Here is a 17,574-nt window from a genome sequence, read left to right as displayed (position 1 = left end):
AATACTTCCTCTTTTAGCTCCATCAAGCTATAAAAGAGATTGCGGGGGGGAACCCAGTTTTACTGTCCATGAGTAAGATATTTCTTGTTGAAATTAATTTGCAGAGAACGTAATAATGAAAGTGTTCTAAAAGAGAAGAAATATTTAACTGCAATTATCTGTATATCATACTATTTAAAGAAACTCTGTCAACTATTTCTAAACTGTGTGAGGTCTTGAGTGATGCATACTTCGAATAAAGTCTTGGAAAATTCGTTGGAATATAAGTTTGATTGCAATGTTAGAAATACCCCAAAAATTAGGAAATTAAAGGAGGTAAATAACAGATACCAAATACTAGCTTCTTTAAAAGGATCATAAGAGTGAAAAGATATAAATACTATAGAAGATATCGTATAAAGTTATTCTGGGGATCTCCAAAGAAAAGACTAAATTAAGGAAGTAGAAAGCAACGGTAGAAGGAATCCATAGAGATCCGAGAAGATATCAGATACAGGGCTGAGAATATTTTTTATTAATGCACAGGAAACCAGGATAAACCATAATCACTGGTAATAACAGATAAAGTAGTATAAATGTAATCAAATCGTTCTAACTCTTGTACCCTTGATAACATGAGAGATCATTTTCTAAAACCACTTCTCTCTCTCTCCCTCCATCCCCCACCCCCCAAATATTGGTTCTGTTATATGATTCTGCGGGAGATTTACAATTCTTTTCTACCAAATGAGCTGTGTAACTTCTATCTAATACTGTGACTCATTAGAAGTCTTGAAAAGAACTGCAAATTGCACCCAGTGTCCAGGCGAGCTTCAGTGTTGTAGCCAGCGTTTCCCAGAAGCTGAGTGTTCACAGGTGTTGCATAGTCGCATAGATTCCAAACTGCTTCCAGTTAAGCCACTTTCTTTACTACAAACGCTTTCACAGATGCTCCTGTGCTAATGTGCATTGTGAATCTTCTCAATACTATGGTGTAGTGGTAAGAATTAAAGTAATTTTAGAAGCATTAACTCTTTTTTGAATGGGAGCTACTTAGAAGACAAATAACTTTTTTCTTGAAGTCATTTTTTAGTATTTGTCATTCAGAATTGAAAACTCGAAATAAAGAGCTTCCCCCAAAGACTAGTTTTAACAGTTGATTCACCGATAAGTGGGAGGAGAATCTAACTTTGAACTTGTTTCATCTTTTGCAGAAATCGGCCACAGCGGGCTGGCAGAGCATTATGAAAGTTCCCACTGGGGACAGCAGCCCACTTACAGGAGCGAAGCCAACGGCAGCTGGGATAAAGTGATAATAGACAGGACCGATAAGGAGGCGTGGCCTTCCATCACGGGAACAGAGGCTGAATCTGCCTCAGAATGTACGACAGACACTGACTGTACCTCCAGCTGTGGCTCAGAGAACAGTAGCATGGCTACAGGGAGTGCCCAGGGCAGCTTCACTGGACATACCAAGAAGACGAACGGCAATAATGGCACCAACGGCGCACTCGTCCAAAGCCCTTCTAATCAGAGTGCCCTTGGGGCGGGGGGAGCAAACGGTAATGGAAATGCAGCCAGAGTGTGGGGCGTAGCCACGGGCTCCAGCTCCGGCCTGGCTCACTGCTCCCTCAGTGGTGGGGATGGAAAGATGGACAACATGATCGGAGATGGGAGAAGTCAGAATTGCTGGGGTGCTTCCAACTCCAATGCTGGCATTAATCTTAACCTTAATCCCAATGCCAACCCAGCTGCCTGGCCTGTACTTGGACATGAAGGAACTGTGGCGACAGGCAACCCTTCCAGTATTTGCAGTCCAGTCAGTGCCATAGGTCAAAACATGGGCAACCAGAATGGGAACCCAGCGGGCACTTTAGGTGCTTGGGGAAACTTGCTGCCGCAAGAGAGCACAGAACCACAAACGTCCACTTCTCAGAATGTGTCTTTCAGCGTACAACCTCAGAACCTTAACACTGATGGACCAAATAACACTAACCCCCTGAACTCTTCACCAAACCCTATCAATGCAGTGCAGACAAACGGACTGCCAAACTGGGGCATGGCTGTTGGTATGGGGGCCATCATCCCGCCCCACCTGCAAGGCCTTCCTGGTGCTAACGGATCATCAGTTTCTCAAGTCAGTGGGGGTGGCAGCGAAGGAATCAGCAGTTCTGTGTGGGGACTGTCCCCAGGTAACCCTGCCACAGGAAATAGCAATTCTGGGTTCAATCAGGGGAATGGCGACACTGTGAACTCAGCATCAAGTGCTAAGCAGAATGGCTCCAGCAGTGCTGTGCACAAGGAGGGAAACGGAGGGAACGCATGGGATTCGGGACCTCCTGCCGGTCCTGGCATCCTCGCCTGGGGGCGGGGCAGTGGCAACCATGGCGTCGGTAACCTCCATTCGGGAGCTTGGGGCCACCCCAGCCGAAGCCCCTCTAACGGGGTGAACGGGGACTGGGGAAAGCCCCCAAACCAGCATTCCAGTAGCGACATCAATGGGAAAGGATCAACAGGGTGGGAGAGTCCTAGTGTCGGCAGCCAGAATCCCGCCACGCAGCCTGGCAGCGAACACACGAACTCTTGGGCCAAAGCTGCATCTTCTGGAACGACAACAAGTGAAGGAAGCAGCGACGGTTCTGGCAGCCACAATGAAGGAAGCGCTGGGAGGGAAGGAACAGAAGGCCGAAGGCGAGACAAAGGGATTCTAGACCAAGGGCACATCCAATTGCCAAGGAACGATCTTGACCCAAGAGTTCTGTCTAATACTGGTTGGGGACAGACTCCAGTAAAGCAGAACACTGCCTGGGAATTTGAAGAATCCCCAAGGTCTGAGAGAAAGAATGACAATGGGACAGAGGCCTGGGGTTGCGCAGCTACTCAGCTTTCAAACTCAGGGGGGAAGAACGATGGGTCCATCATGAACAGTACAAATACCTCTTCAGTAACGGGGTGGGTCAGCTCACCACCTGCTGCTGCGCCAGCAAACACAGGTTGGGGAGACAGCAGCAGCAAAGCGCCAAATGGCCCCGGGGTTTGGGGGGACACGATAAGCTCTACTGCTGTTAGTAATGCTGCTGCGGCCAAGAGTGGCCACGCTTGGAGTGGGACCGTAAATCAGGAGGACAAGTCGCCCACCTGGGGTGAGCCTCAAAAACCCAGAGCTCAGAACTGGGGAGACGGACACAAAGTGAATCCCGCCTGGAGCGCAGGAGGGGGAGATTGGGCAGACTCGTCTTCTGTCCTCGGACACTTGGGGGATGGGAAAAAAAACGGCTCTGGATGGGATGCTGACAGCAATCGATCAGGGTCTGGCTGGAACGAGGCTCCAAGGTCTGGGACCAGTGGCTGGGGCAATGGCACAAATGCAAAGGTGAATCCAGGGACAAGCTGGGGAGAGTCTTTAAAGCCTGGCCCGCAACAGAACTGGGCGAGCAAACCCCAAGACAGCAGCGCGAGTAACTGGGGAGGAGCCACTTCCGTTAAACAGACAGGAACAGGGTGGATTGGGGGGCCGGTCCCTGTCAAACAGAAGGACAGCAGTGAGGCCACGGGCTGGGAGGAACCTTCCCCGCCATCTATTCGACGCAAAATGGAAATTGATGACGGTACCTCAGCTTGGGGCGACCCGAGCAACTACAACAATAAAACTGTAAACATGTGGGACAGAAACAACCCGGGCATCCAGAGCAGTGCCTCGGTCAGCACCACCACCAGCACCAGCACCACCACCGCGAGCACCAACGCAAACGTGGCCGAGGCGCCCCCGACGCACCAGGCCAGCGCCCAGCTGAACCGATCGCCACTGCTCGGTCCAGGTACGTGGGGGGCTGTGTGTTCCTTTAGAGGCAAAGAAAAAAATGTTTATTCTCATTACATTTGCACACATACTCGACTAGTGTTTTTGTAGCAAATAACATTAAACTGATTTTAGTGCCCTTCATCTTACAATATCGTATTGAATGTCACCCAAAGAGAAGAAAGTTAAGTAGGATTCTCTGATAGCTTTTGATTCAAGAAAAAAAAAAACATTAAGCACCTTCAAAAGAAAGAAGAGGAAAGAAGAAATACGTCCTCTTAGGAAAGATTGAGGACCATTATGTTAGTTTGTGTTTACTTATTACAAAGCCTTTTTTGTTTTTTGTGGGTTTTTTTTGGCCTCGCTGCACGGCATGTGGGATCTTAGTTCCCCGACCAGGGATCGAACGTGTGCCCCCTGCAGTGGAAGCTCAGAGTGTTAACCATTGGACTGCCAGGGAAGTCCCAAGTCTTCACTTCCTTATGAGATAAACCACTGGTTCTCAACACCAGAGGACTTTCGTTAGAATTACCCGGGAGCTTGGGGACTGGGGGTACCAACCTGAGAGATTGCTAGTGTCATTGGTCTGGAGGTTCAAACCCATTCTGGAGCTGGAACACAGTACAGTAATAATCTAGAGAAATACCCCATGCCTGCCTTTTGATCAGAGATGGTAAGCTGCCCTTCCCAGTCCTTCTCAGACTCGGGGTCTCACTGGCGGTGGAGGGTGTGAAGTGCTGTCAGCTGGCTTGGAGCAGAGCCGCCGCCTCAGCTCTGCCCGGAGGCCTGGGGTAAGTCTGAGCCAGACCTGCAAGCGTAGCCCTTACTTACGTTTCTAAGGAAGTGAAAGCAGCTCCTGAAGTACAGCCCGATTATCTCGTGCACTTAGAAATAAACACTCTGGGACACTTAAAAATCTATTTGCAGACACAGGAGAACATTGAATATTAATTAATAAAACATTTGATGAATAACATCTTCACAGTAAACTCTGAATCTAGCAATGAGATTAAGGGAGAATCTCCAGAGACGGTTTCTTTCACCCCTGAACTTTGTCAGGTTTCATTAAGACGTACAGATAATTTGAGAGGGATTGGGAGGTGGTGGGGTGAGGGGTTAGAGAGATAACTACCCAGTTAATTTAGAGTCAAATATGAAGGCCATTATAGGCTTGATCTGAGTGAAACCAGTGACATGGTGGGGTCATGATATCTTGCCTAGGGCTGTGTCCTCCCACGGTGGATGGAAGTGAAACATAGTGCCACATGTCAATCAGAAAACCAGAAGAATACTGCTAATGTCGCTCCTATTCCAGAACATTTTGTAATCCGTATTCTACATACCTATCCACCTATTCTCCTCAGCTCCTCGGAAATGGGTCTCATTACCCTTGGCCAGGCATTCAGCTGTGCCGGTGGTAATCCCTGTAGCTGTCTCATGAGGTTGGAGGAGGCCCCAGCCAGAAGCAGACTTGCCTTTGCGTTGTATTCTTATTCTAATGATATTATATTTGCTTTATCGTTTAGTTTTCTGGCACAAACATAACCAAAGGCAGAGATTGTGTGAGTTAATCATGGAAGAAGCATATCACCCATTCGATGAACTAAAACTTGGAAGAAATTGGATTTGGGAATCCTCTCGCTAGGTAGATAAAACACATGTGCGGTTTCTCTAAGTCTCCTTAGAGCAGAAGCTGGAGGACATTGTCCTGCCTGCAAGCCGCCCTGTCCTAGAAGCTCAGTTGCTCTTTCATCATCCTTTGGTATAAAAATGATACTCAAAAGTAGAGTCACCTGCAGATGGAGTGAATCAGCAAGATGCTGTTAGAGAGTGACTATTTTCACACCATAACCTCAGAAATTGATCTCACCGACCCCTCCAGCCAGAGGAATTCTATTTTAAGCACCACGCAGTAGTTACTGAAAGAGGAATGAGCTGTGAGCAATCAATGCTTTGTGTGGGTATGAGATTTTTCTTGGGTTTCAGTTTGGTTAGGCTGTTTATACTTTCGTGTGTGTTGAGGGACTTGGTAAGTCAGGCTGGACGTGAAGGAGGACCAGGGAATCAGAAGTCCTGCTCAAGAAGTAGGAGGAGATGCCTGTCAGTGCAGGTCCTGCGGATACACATGAAGGTTTTCACTTTAGGTACCTTCAGTTCAAAATGAATAGAAAAATGAGACAAAGATGCCATTTGCCCCGCTACACAGCATATCAATAAGAAAGAGTTAGCCCATTTAAAATCGGTATTAATGCACTAAAATAAAAACCTATTTTTCTGTTTCTGATACCTACCCTCTGTGATGACTCAGTAAGACGGGCAAAGGCAGCTCTTCCTAAGAGGCTGTTGTGCAACTTGAGACCACGTGGTCAGCTTTAAAAAGGACCCTTATCTGTAACCCTCAGATAGACTCCCCTGTTTTTGGAACAGAAGTGTCAAATAAATGCCCGAGAAACAGGGCGTTCTAAAAATTATGGGATGCTTTGCATCTGACTGAGCAAACTCTTCCACATAAAGCTTCACTCTAAGTACCTATCTTGATTTCAAATGTGAAAAATTAATTGTTGCTGCAGTAAATAAGAAAAATTGCCAGTAGCCAGTAGCCATCCAAGCATTGTAATAAATTTACATTAGGCTTCCGTGCCATCATTATGAACAAACTCCCATCTCATTAATACTTAAGTTAGTACCTAAAAATACCAAGCACATAGCAAGCGCTCAAATGCCTAATCAATTAAATTTTCAGTTCTTTATTTTTCCTTCACTTAATTGTAATTGGTCACTTTTTAACTGAACCTTTCTTCCCCACAAGGAGTGCCTGTCACACTTGTAGAACTCTCTAAGTAGCATCCGTGGAACAAGCTAGCGTTGATTTCTTATTTCACAGAATAACGAATGAATGCCACCTCCCAGCTTAACTATCTGTAGTGCTTAGGATGAGAATCTTTGAGTCGGGTGAAGATTCTCTTTCTCTAGGTTCTGTTTCCTGGGCTCTTATCTGCTCTGTGCTCATTTTCACGCCAGTCTTCTGGGCCTGCAGCACTTGGGCACCCTGGTTTTCTCCGTTCTGATAGAAAGATAAAGAATGTACAGTAAGTCCCCTACATACCAACCTTCAAGTTGCGAACTTTCAAAGATGTGAATGTGCGTTCACACGTCCAATCACATTAGTTAGTTCACATTGAAACGGAACAGGACCCTAGGGTCCTTGCCCCCTCCCACCATGTCCTCAGCCTGCCTTTTGTCTGTGCAAAAACTTCGGCCAAAGAATTAGTTTAATCAGAGAAGTGAGAAAATGCAGAAACAAAGGAAAACAGAGGAGACCAAATAATAATAGTTTAGTCAGTAAACATAGTCAAGGACCTTTATTTCCTCCTCAGTGGCTGTAGATAGTATTCTGAGCCGTATCCTGTGAGCTGTCTTATAGATAGTGAAACCCACACCAGGTGGCAGAAGTTATCTACATGATGAGCAGGCTGTAGCCATGACATAAGCTGCCACAATTCCAAGAACTGGCCTCAAGGAAATGGAAACGAACAGACCCTGGAACTGAAGATTAACTGTACCTAAAGCAATCCAGATGACTCTGGTCAGACCACTGATGACCAATTTCAAGATGCCTGTCAGGCTGACTGTATTGTTTCTACATGTAGCCCCCTCCCTCTGTCTCTAAAAGCTGTTGCCCCCTGATTGTCGGGGGAGGGGGGAGTCGGCTTTTGGACAGGCGTCCGCCCTCCCCACCCTCCCCGCTTGTTGCCAGCATCCAAAATAAAGCAAACTTTCATTTGCACCAACCTGGCCTCTTTATTGGCTTTTGAGTGGCAAGCAGCCGGACCTGGGTTCGGTAACAACATGTCTGGCGTACATTGTCACGTGCACGCATCCTCTACAAGTGGTTGTGCTTTTGTGTACTGTACTGTACAGTGCTGTATAGAGTACAGTGGTACAGTATCTTTATTTCAAGCCCAGGATGAGTGAGTGAAAGTGCAGCTTGCCCTCTGTCTCCTGTTGCTGACGATCCTTCAGCTCTACCATCTCCCACCTCCTCTCCCTCCTCCAGTCAGTAACGCTTCTTGCCTGTTCACTCGATGCCAGCCCCTTGTACTGTATGCCAGCTGTTGTACTGGTACTACTGTACTTTTCAAGGTACTGAACTGTAAGATTAAAAATGTTTTCTTTTTCCGTGTTTTTTATGTATTATTTGTGTGAAAAGTATTATAAACCTATTACAGTAGAGTACTATATAGCTGATTGTGTTAATTGGGTACCTAGGCTAACTTTGTTGAACTTACGAACAAATTGGACTTACAAACGCACTCTCGGAACGTAACTCGTTCGTATGTAGGGGACTTACTGTATATTTAAAATGGACTGAAAACTACATATTCTGGTAGCATCTCATTGCTGTTGTTATTTTATTCCCAGCACTGTGTTTGTTCAGTTGAAGAAGGGAGATAATTGGGACTTCTCTGGTTAAAGACTGTGCTTCCACTGCAGGGGGCATGGATTCGATCCCTGGTCAGGGAACTAAGATCCCGCATGTGGTGTGGCCAAAAAAAAAAGGGGGAGGTTGGGAGGGTAATGACTCCTGTATCCCATGGACCATCTTTTAAAACTTTAATATCAATGTTTTAATGCAAGATAGAAATTTGTTCAGCCTCATTAAGCCCAACTTTAAAAGAACTTCTATAAAATTATTAACAACAGGGATACCAAATTCACTTGAGCAATAAACATTAAAAGTGGAGAGCGTATTTATTTTAGTAGTATGTATTTAAAATTATCTCCTAGCTACCGAAAATATTTGCTTTGCATCAAAACGTTCTGGTGTGCCTGGGTTTTTAGCATCTCTTCCAGAGGCTCTCGGTTGTCAGGTGGTGCACTCATTCTGATGTGTATGTTAGTTTGGCCTTGTAGGTAAATTATTTTCTTGCCAGAGAGCAACGTAAACTGGAAATGTTGTTTTCTTGCTTTTCTTCCATTTATTTCTAAGGTTTTAGAACCTGCCGCTTGCAGACCCTTTGCCTTCCATATAAAAATACTCTGTAGACATTCCTGCTGCTTTCTCAGGAATTAAAACCTCTTTAACTATAATTACCAGGGTTTTAACACTTATTCTTAGTTTTGACTTAATTAAATAATTTGTAGTACTGTATTTCAAAGAGATGGCAGTATAAGGGTGACAGACAGATTTTAGGTGAGTTTGTTATTTAATTACCAACAGTAAATCAGTATTTTTATAGCTGATTGGCCTTTAGCAACACCTGTATTATTTTATCTTCCCCAAACTTCCATAATTTTTGTCATCTGTGTTAATTTTCCTAATTTAATTTTGTCCCTTCGATTTGTAAAACTCCTTCTCCCAAAATGCATTATTGTTTTATGTGTAATTATAGGTAATATTACAGTTAGCAATTGCCGACAACAGCAATTAGGGCTAACTTCCCTGATATTGGTAATAGTTTACATAATATATTGCTCAGCATAGAGCTTGTAGTTTGAAATGATTCATAGGTTGCATGTACTTTTATTGTGAATCAATATTATTGCATTTTATTAGAGTAAAGCATCATGGGAGCTGATCACATGCTGTTTCTGGTCAGAAAATTAATAAATTTCATAATGGAGATGGTACTATCCATATTTTAACCAAATAACTTAAAATTTGTGGTTGGCTACTTGTATTTTATGCTTTCTATTCTTCAGTTAGTATTTAAAACATTCACAGTTCTGTCTCCGAGAAGCTGTATCTGTATGAAGACTACAAGTGATATGACCTGTCATTGTGACTATCAGTAGTGTCAAGTGAGCTTATGGGCAAAAGCAAAAAGATCAGAATTTGGATTGATTCGGAAAAAGTGAAGTTTGCATATATAACATAAAATATTTTTCTTACTAAAGTATAAAGAAGGTGGGGAGATCCTTACTGTTGCCTGGTCTCGTGACCGCTTCTGTGCCTGTAGATAGTGATGCCATAACCTTCTGGATTCATTAGGGACCCTTATCTAGTTTCATTGCATCCCAGTCCCAGATCAGGGTGCTATGGCAACAGGACTGGGTGGAGGAATGAAAGAAGAATTCTGAAAAATTCTTGCAAAAAATACTTGCAATCAGTGTGTTTGTTGGAACCACACTTATCCATAATTCCTCCACTCTGTTCCCGTCTTTAAAGATGAATGCCTCAGCTCTTTCTCAGCCCACTGCTGGTACCTGAGAATTGTCTGGGTTCTCTATTATTACTTTATTTGTACATGTCTAATCTGCCATCTTCTCATTTCTTTGCCCAGATATATGTCTTTGATGGTTGGTCAAAAGATAAGCAAAAATAATTTTCAGTGTATATTTGCCACTTGTAAATTTTTTTATAAGAGATTAATGTAACATGAAATTTCTTTTAGGTTGTTATGTATAATACCAGAAGTAAAAGAGCTACTTCTTAAACTTTAGTTTTTAAACTATTCTTTTAAACTCTATCATGTTGCAAATACTGTGAATTGAATAGTTTTTAACATAATGGACTTTTAAGTGGGTAGGGGTCAGGAGTGAGAAAAATGCAGCTTAAAAAAAAACTGAACAAATCTGATTAGATTCAATATTGTCTCCTTTTCGCTTTCTACTAAAAGCCATCCTAAAGATAGATTATCTCAAAATTATTTTGAACTTGAAATTACCATTTTTACTTTCTCTCTCTGTTTCATTTTTATTGTTTTCTCTCTCCCCTGGTGCCCTTTTCAGTTTCGTCAGGCTGGGGAGAAATGCCTAATGTTCATTCAAAGGCTGAAAACTCTTGGGGAGAGCCATCCTCCCCTTCTACCCTGGTTGATAATGGCACAGCAGCATGGGGCAAGCCGCCCAGCAGCGGCAGCGGATGGGGGGACCAGCCCACCGAGCCGGCGGTGACGTTTGGAAGAGCCGGCGCCCCCGCTGCCGCCCCAACCCTGTGCAAACCAGGTGAGCCGTGCTTCCTGCCCTGGGTTGGCCGGTTCGAGATGGACCTGGGTAGTCTGTTTAGAGGGATGCTTCTCATTGAATTTTAAGAATTAGTGTTTTAGGACGCTTTCCTCATTTTTAAGTCTAACGTTAAACTAAAACTATAAAGAAATATTTGCCCTATCTGATACAAGAACACAAGGGAGCTTTTAACAGAAGTCCATGTTCTCCTTTTTACAAAAAAATAAATACAAGGATCAGAGCAGTAAAGCATAGCTGCTTGCTGGTTAGTGGCCTCCACGCTTCTTCAGCAGTGTTCTCCTGCCTGCCGTTCAAACTACTTAAACTTGCTATTTCACTGAGCAAGGCGGATAAGCCAGGCCATTTTTCTTTTTGAGATTAGGTTTTGAAACATACATTACTTAACAGCAGTCTGACACTTGCTTTGCTTTCAAGTAAACAAAATTCTGCTTTAGATTCTCCAGGTTTATGCTTCTTCTCTCTCTTTTTCTTTTCTTAAAGAGAAAAACCATGCTGTGTTTTCCTCCCATTATCTGAAAGTATAATAAGTATACATATAAAATGTACATCCTTACAAATGAGATCATGTTTACCAAGTGGCATCCTGTAACGTGTGGCTGTTTTGCAATGTGATACTTACGACAAGAGCATGAATATGTTTGCTGATTTAAGTCTGATATTAAAATTAATTGTTCACATGGCTGCAGAAGCTCAGGTTTCTTGTGGTTTTTTTGGACATCATTAAATGTCTCAGATCTTAAAATGAAACTTTATTGTTTTAGTATTTTGTTACGTTGTTAACACTGGATAGTATGCTCTGTATACCAACCATTCTGCTGGATTATTTATTTCATTTATATTACTTCTTGTTATACATCTAAAGGATGGGGAGCTCCTGGGTATTTAAATTCAGGCACTGAGATAGTATATTTGTTTTTAATAATTTGTCCTTGGAGGCCTAATTATATGCCTGTCCACCTTGTAAGCCTCATGTCTTCATCGTCTTATGGACTCTAGTAACAGTACTGTCACCTGACCTTTGTCCTTCTTCAGATTCCCCAGGAAGTGAAAATTTGGGGTAACTTTTTTTTGCGGTATGGCCGCTCCGCGGCATGTGGAATTTTCCCGGACCGGGGCACAAACCCGTGTCCCCTGCATCGGCAGGCGGACTCTCAACCACTGCGCCACCAGGGAAGCCCTGGGGTAACTTTTATACCAAGAATTGCTTTGTATTTTAAGAAAGGAGAAAGATAATATCCTGAAATCAAAACTCAGTATTCAACTTGTAAAACTCCCTCTGCCTATAGCCTCAGCTGTCTCCATCCTGTCATTCTGGGAGCATCTCCTGGGAGCTTGTCAAAAGCGCAGACTGTTGGGCCCAACCACAGACCTGCCGCATTTCTCCTGATCCCCTGGCAACTCGGGTATGGTCGCGTTGGGGGAGCACTGGTCCACGTGACATACCACGTGACAGGGAGGATAGTGACGTTTTGCAGGACTCTGCATTTTACCAGCCGTTCCATATCACGCAGAGATTGCCTCCTTCAGTAGCCTCCAGGATTTACTGTTAGAATGTCCATGCTTTGAAATGACTTCTAGTTGGTTAAAGGAGTTTGGAACAGCACAACCTACAAATAGCTGAAGTTTGAAGAAAAAAATAGGTACATATATACATGTATATTACATTTCTAGTAGGGAAAATTAAATTCTTAGGTCTAAGGGAAACAAAGTAGTAAAAGGTAGGTTATGTACACCCCTTTTGTCCTGCCTCCCCCTAAATGATGTTATAGGGCACCATTGTCTGCTTTGGGAATGGTGAATCTGATACGTTCGTGTTCCCTCTCTTTCTAGCTTCAAAATCTATGCAAGAAGGCTGGGGCAGCGGCGGGGACGATGCGAACCTCGGTGCCGGTCAGTGGGAAGACGAGGATGGGGGCATGTGGAACAACGCCGCTTCCCAAGAAAGCACCTCCTCCTGCAGTTCCTGGGGGAATGCCCCCAAAAAAGGACTCCAAAAGGTGCGTGTGACACTAAAGGAAATAAACTCTAAAAATCAGTGGTGGTACTTAAAAACATTCAGTTTCAAGGTGGTATCTCCAGGTAACAGTGACAGAGAGATCTGAGGTTCTCAAAGTGCTCTCAGGACCCTGGTGGTCCTGAGGCCCTCTCGGCGGGTCTCTGCCGAGCGTAGAATGGGGTTTTCCAGAGACTACATGCCATTGCTGTCACAGCAGAGCGAAGGCAAAGACAGATGGGTGAATCCAGCTGCTTCTGTGAAGCCGGACAGTAGAGAGATGTTCAGTCAGGTACGACAATGCCACTCTTCTCACTAAAAATTTTTGTTTTAGAAAATATAATTATTTTCCATTAAAAAACATTGTTATATTAACATATAATGGCTTTGTTATGGTTATCTTTAAACAAATTAATACAGTTTTTTTAATTCATCAGTTTTAATTTCTAATACAGTAAATATCAATAAATACAACCCATATAAACAAAACTTCTTTAGGATCCTCGGGTTATTTTTGTTTGTTTTTGTTTTTGTTTTTGCGGTACGCGGGCCTCTCACTGTTGTGGCCTCTCCCGTTGCGGAGCACAGGCTCCGGACGCGCAGGCTCAGCGGCCATGGCTCACGGGCCCAGCCGCTTCACGGCATGTGGGATCTTCCCGGACCGGGGCACGAACCCGTGTCCCCTGCCTCGGCAGGCGGACTCTCAACCACTGCGCCACCAGGGAAGCCCAGGATCCTCGGTTTTTAAGAGAGGTAATGGGGTCCTGGGAGCAGGAAGTGTGAGCACTCCCCAGGGACTCAGTTCTCTGCACCCAGATGCACAGCCTCCAGAAGAAATCAAGTGAGGTCCACAGCACAGATGCGCACCAAGACAGCTTCCAAGTAGATCGCAAATTCAAATATGAAAGGGAAAAATGTAAGAGAATTTTAAAAACTATCTTGGCGAGGAAGAGGCCTTTCTAACTATGACCAAAATCTAAAAGCCATGGAATGAAAGGCTTATAACTTCAGTAAACATAAAAACTATACCTGATAGAAAATTTCATCATCAAAGTCAAAAGACAAATAACAAACTGGAAAAAAATGTTTGTAAGTCATAGAGAAGACTGACCTTCCTGATAAATAGAGAAAGATCCTAGAAACTGGTTTTTTTTTAAAAAAAAAAAAACCCACCGGTAATCCAGTAGACAAATAGCGAAGAATGTAAGCAGGCGATCCATGGAAAAGGAACACAAGTCACCGTTAAACGTGCGAAAGGATATTCAACCTGACTTGCAGAAAGAGAATTCAATTTAAACAACATGAAGAAATGCCATTTTTCATCTCTCAGCCCAGCAGAAATCCAAAATATGCTGTCTTTGCAAAGCTGTAGGAAAACCAGCACTCTCGTACATTGCTGGTGGAAGTGTAAACTAGTGTAACCCAAATGGAGGGCAGTGTGGCGTCATCTGTCAAAATTACAGATGCATCAGCACTTTGACACAGACCTTCTACTTGTCAAGGGACAGCAAAAAAATAGTAACTTAAGTGCACATTGATGGGGTAACTAGTTAAATTATGCTACATCCGTATTATGAAAAACTAAAGTTTTTTTTAAAGAAACTAAACATTGATATGAAAAGATCAACGAAATATATTGCTAAGTGAAAGGCAAGATACAGAGTATATGTATAGCACAACCCCGCTTTTGGGGGGCAAGGGGAAGAGAAGAGAAAATGGGTGTGTGAGTGTGAGGCACACACGTACTCGTAACGGCCTCTGTTGAATTTAAAATTCTCTGGAAGGATGAGTAAGGAGAGAAGAACTCAGCAGATGGGTCATGGGGCGGGAAGAAGATGCTTCCATTTGCCCCTTTTTTCTGCTTTTGAATCATGTGAATGTATTATCTGTTCAAAAATTTTTCAATTTGAAAACCATTCAGTTAGCAGTAAGCAGAACCCAGAAACTAAAACCACGGCTTTTTGCTCATAAAGAGTAGAAATGATTGCAGACTTCAAATTAAATCTTTTCACAATCAGGCTGGCAAATAATCCTGTTAATGATGGGACCAGAAACACCAAATTGATAAGTTAAAGTATTGTATATTCTTGGCAAACCTGGCTCTGGCCACAGAGTAATGATTAAAATCACCTCTAGAGAAGCCGCTTCCTTGAGGAAAGTGAGCCTGTTAGTTTGCAGTCACCCCACATGCTCTGTCCTGTGATTGTGGCAGGCTCAGTTTTGAAAGCACTGTGAAGAATACTGTGTATGGTAGTGACGCATTGTTACATCCCCCTCGTTGCAGAAGAGCAGGAGATTCTTGAGGGGTCACATCTTGACGCTCAGCCCTTCCGCGGTGCCTGCTGCCCCCTCTCCGTCTCGCTGCCCTTTCCTTTCCACTGGACTCCCTCCTTTTGTCTTCATCCTCTCCCTCACCGCCATTTCCCCGCTTATTTTTTTTCTCCACCCTACAGGCCATAAACGATGAATAATTAACAAAATTAATAGGTTTTTTTGATCCCTTTCATCTTTTCTGTTGGAATGAACACCCTGTATTTTGTCATCTTTTAGAATAAAGCTTATAAAAGGGCAAAAGCCATGTAATTTTTAGTAAACTTTATATGGTTATTATAGGGTCATGTTCAAGGGAGCACTTATTATGATTATTTGATAATGGAAGCGGTACATATTTGTGATGAACTAAATTCATTCTCTGGAGAAAAGAAATAATTATCTTGCTTTTTTAAGTCCATAAATTGCACACATATGCCAACCTCAGAAGCACCCTGAAGCATTTCATAGCACAAGCCGCCGAATACTGTCGGGGCGATGTGGAGCACAGCATTGCTCAGCGGTAACACAGAGACACGGTGACATGTAAATCAACGTGAATTTTAGGCATCTCCCACTTCTGGAAGAAATGCATTAAAGCGTGGCTCATGGACTTTCTCCTTCCCACACTTGGTTCTAGGGCATGAAAACATCTGGCAAGCAGGACGAGGCCTGGATCATGACCCGGCTGATCAAACAACTCACAGACATGGGCTTCCCGGTGACTGGCGTCTTACTTTACTCCTCCCGCCATGTGTCCTGCCCTGCATGGCCCTGTTGTGTCCTGCCCACCTTTGTCATGTGTAACACGGAAGGAAGACTTGGGGGATGAGATTGTTGGCAAAACCTAACTCGTAAATTCCCCTTTCACCTGGGCGCTTCTGCTTAGGGATCATTGCTTTGAACTACAGCAAAGATCCACATCATTTCTATCAAGAAAGGTGTGAGAACCTTTTCTTAGAATAAAAAATGATGTGTGATTTTTAATTTTCATTGGTTTATACAGTTTTATATTTTCTTTTCATTTATAATTAAAAGTGAGTTTTCATTCGTTTATGCAGTACGTTGACCAAGATCTCAAGAGAAAACTTGGTATAAAGTACTAAACCCTCGTGTCCAGATAAAGAATCCTAACCAGACCTATTTGCTTCCTGAGTTTCATATCGTGTGTAGGGAGAGTTGGAAATCTTAGGGTCTTCTTCTGAAAATGCCTCCCGGTCTCTTCAGTCCCTAAGAGCCAGTGGCAGGAGTTCAGACCATGAGCAGTGCCTCCTGTGTCTGCCACATAGCCCCTTCAAATGTCTTCTTTCCAAATCTTTATTCAAATGAGTGTTTACCTTTTGATTGCTGCAGATGTCCCTAAAGGACGGGTCTAGAGTGGCCCCAGACTGGAGCAGGGGACCACATACTTCACGTGGGGTGCAGGCCCCTGACCCTGTGCGGGCGTGGCCGGGGGCCCAGCCTTCCCACGGGTGAGGTGATAGGCCCACACTGGCCCTGCAGTGCTTCAACACCATGCCCAGCTTGGTTTTGGCCTCCACCGAGACTAGTCTGTTTCAATCAGAGAGATAATTATCAAAATGAACCTACGTGTTTTGTGTTATGTTGTCTTTACATTTTTTTGTGAAAAGTAGTTTACAGCAGAGCCTAGAATCTGACTCTTACTGTGACTTCCTGCAGCTGCCCTGGGAGAGGTTTCACCCTGCTAAACCACAGAGTCAGAAATAAGACTCTCCTGGCACTGGACATTTGGGGTTTAAAGTGTTAAATACAAGTTCTTCCCTCTAAAAATCAATTCAGTACATTTTCTTATTACAAGTATTTTTTATTTAGAAGACATTTCTCTCTAACCACATGGAAGAAAAGTATTTCTAGTTCTAAAATCTAACAATATTAGGTTAATATCAATCACTTCCCTGAGTTAATAGTGATAGAGCTCTTTACAAGCTTTTCCTTTTGTTAACACGCAGTCCTAGTGAAAACTCTGTTTCCCTCCACAGAGAGAGCCAGCTGAAGAGGCCTTGAAGAGTAATAATATGAATCTTGACCAGGCCATGAGTAAGTAAGATGACATACCTAAAGCACACTTTTTTTTAAAGGTACCAATTTGTGAGTTTTGATGTTCAGAGTCACGGGTTAATGGTTGAATACGCACTGGGGAGACAAGACCACCCATAGGATGTGCACCTGCCACGGGGCCGGTCCCTCAGGACTGGTGGGCACTGGGAACAAATGGCCAAACACCACATTGAACTACGTTTGCTTTTTCTGTTTTGGGGTTTTTTTTTATTATTATTTTTGCAACAAATAGATGAATTTTTTCTGTCTCCATCTATTTTGAGTGGGGAGATAGTGACCCTCTTGGAGAAAGGCACTGGGACCACGTGCCCACCTCATTGGGTGCTGAGTGAGCTGTTCTTGTGCCACGCCCGGCAGGGCTTGCTCAGGCCCCACGGGAGCATTGCCTGCTGGCTGAGAGACGAGAGTTACTGTCAAGGAACAAGCAACCCTAGTTCTGGAATTG

The 17,574-nt window shown here is 43.7% G+C and overlaps 1 protein-coding gene across 10 annotated transcripts in view; it reads left to right on the top strand.

The window, feature by feature from the left end:
* The window catches only part of TNRC6C (trinucleotide repeat containing adaptor 6C), a 126,647-nt gene that overhangs the window by 81,723 nt on the left and 27,350 nt on the right, over nucleotides 1-17,574 (top strand). For all 10 annotated transcript variants that reach the window (XM_060134942.1, XM_060134940.1, XM_060134938.1 and 7 more), the window contains exons 5-9: nucleotides 1,194-3,797; nucleotides 10,511-10,726; nucleotides 12,578-12,744; nucleotides 15,691-15,771; nucleotides 17,051-17,108. In XM_060134942.1, the coding sequence (XP_059990925.1) occupies nucleotides 1,194-3,797; nucleotides 10,511-10,726; nucleotides 12,578-12,744; nucleotides 15,691-15,771; nucleotides 17,051-17,108 (3,126 nt within the window). The remainder of the gene's footprint in view (nucleotides 1-1,193; nucleotides 3,798-10,510; nucleotides 10,727-12,577; nucleotides 12,745-15,690; nucleotides 15,772-17,050; nucleotides 17,109-17,574) is intronic.

The sequence above is a fragment of the Lagenorhynchus albirostris genome, chromosome 20, assembly GCF_949774975.1.
Source record: "Lagenorhynchus albirostris chromosome 20, mLagAlb1.1, whole genome shotgun sequence".
Lineage (NCBI taxonomy): Eukaryota > Metazoa > Chordata > Mammalia > Artiodactyla > Delphinidae > Lagenorhynchus > Lagenorhynchus albirostris.
This window is presented reverse-complemented; position numbering and strand designations above follow the sequence as displayed.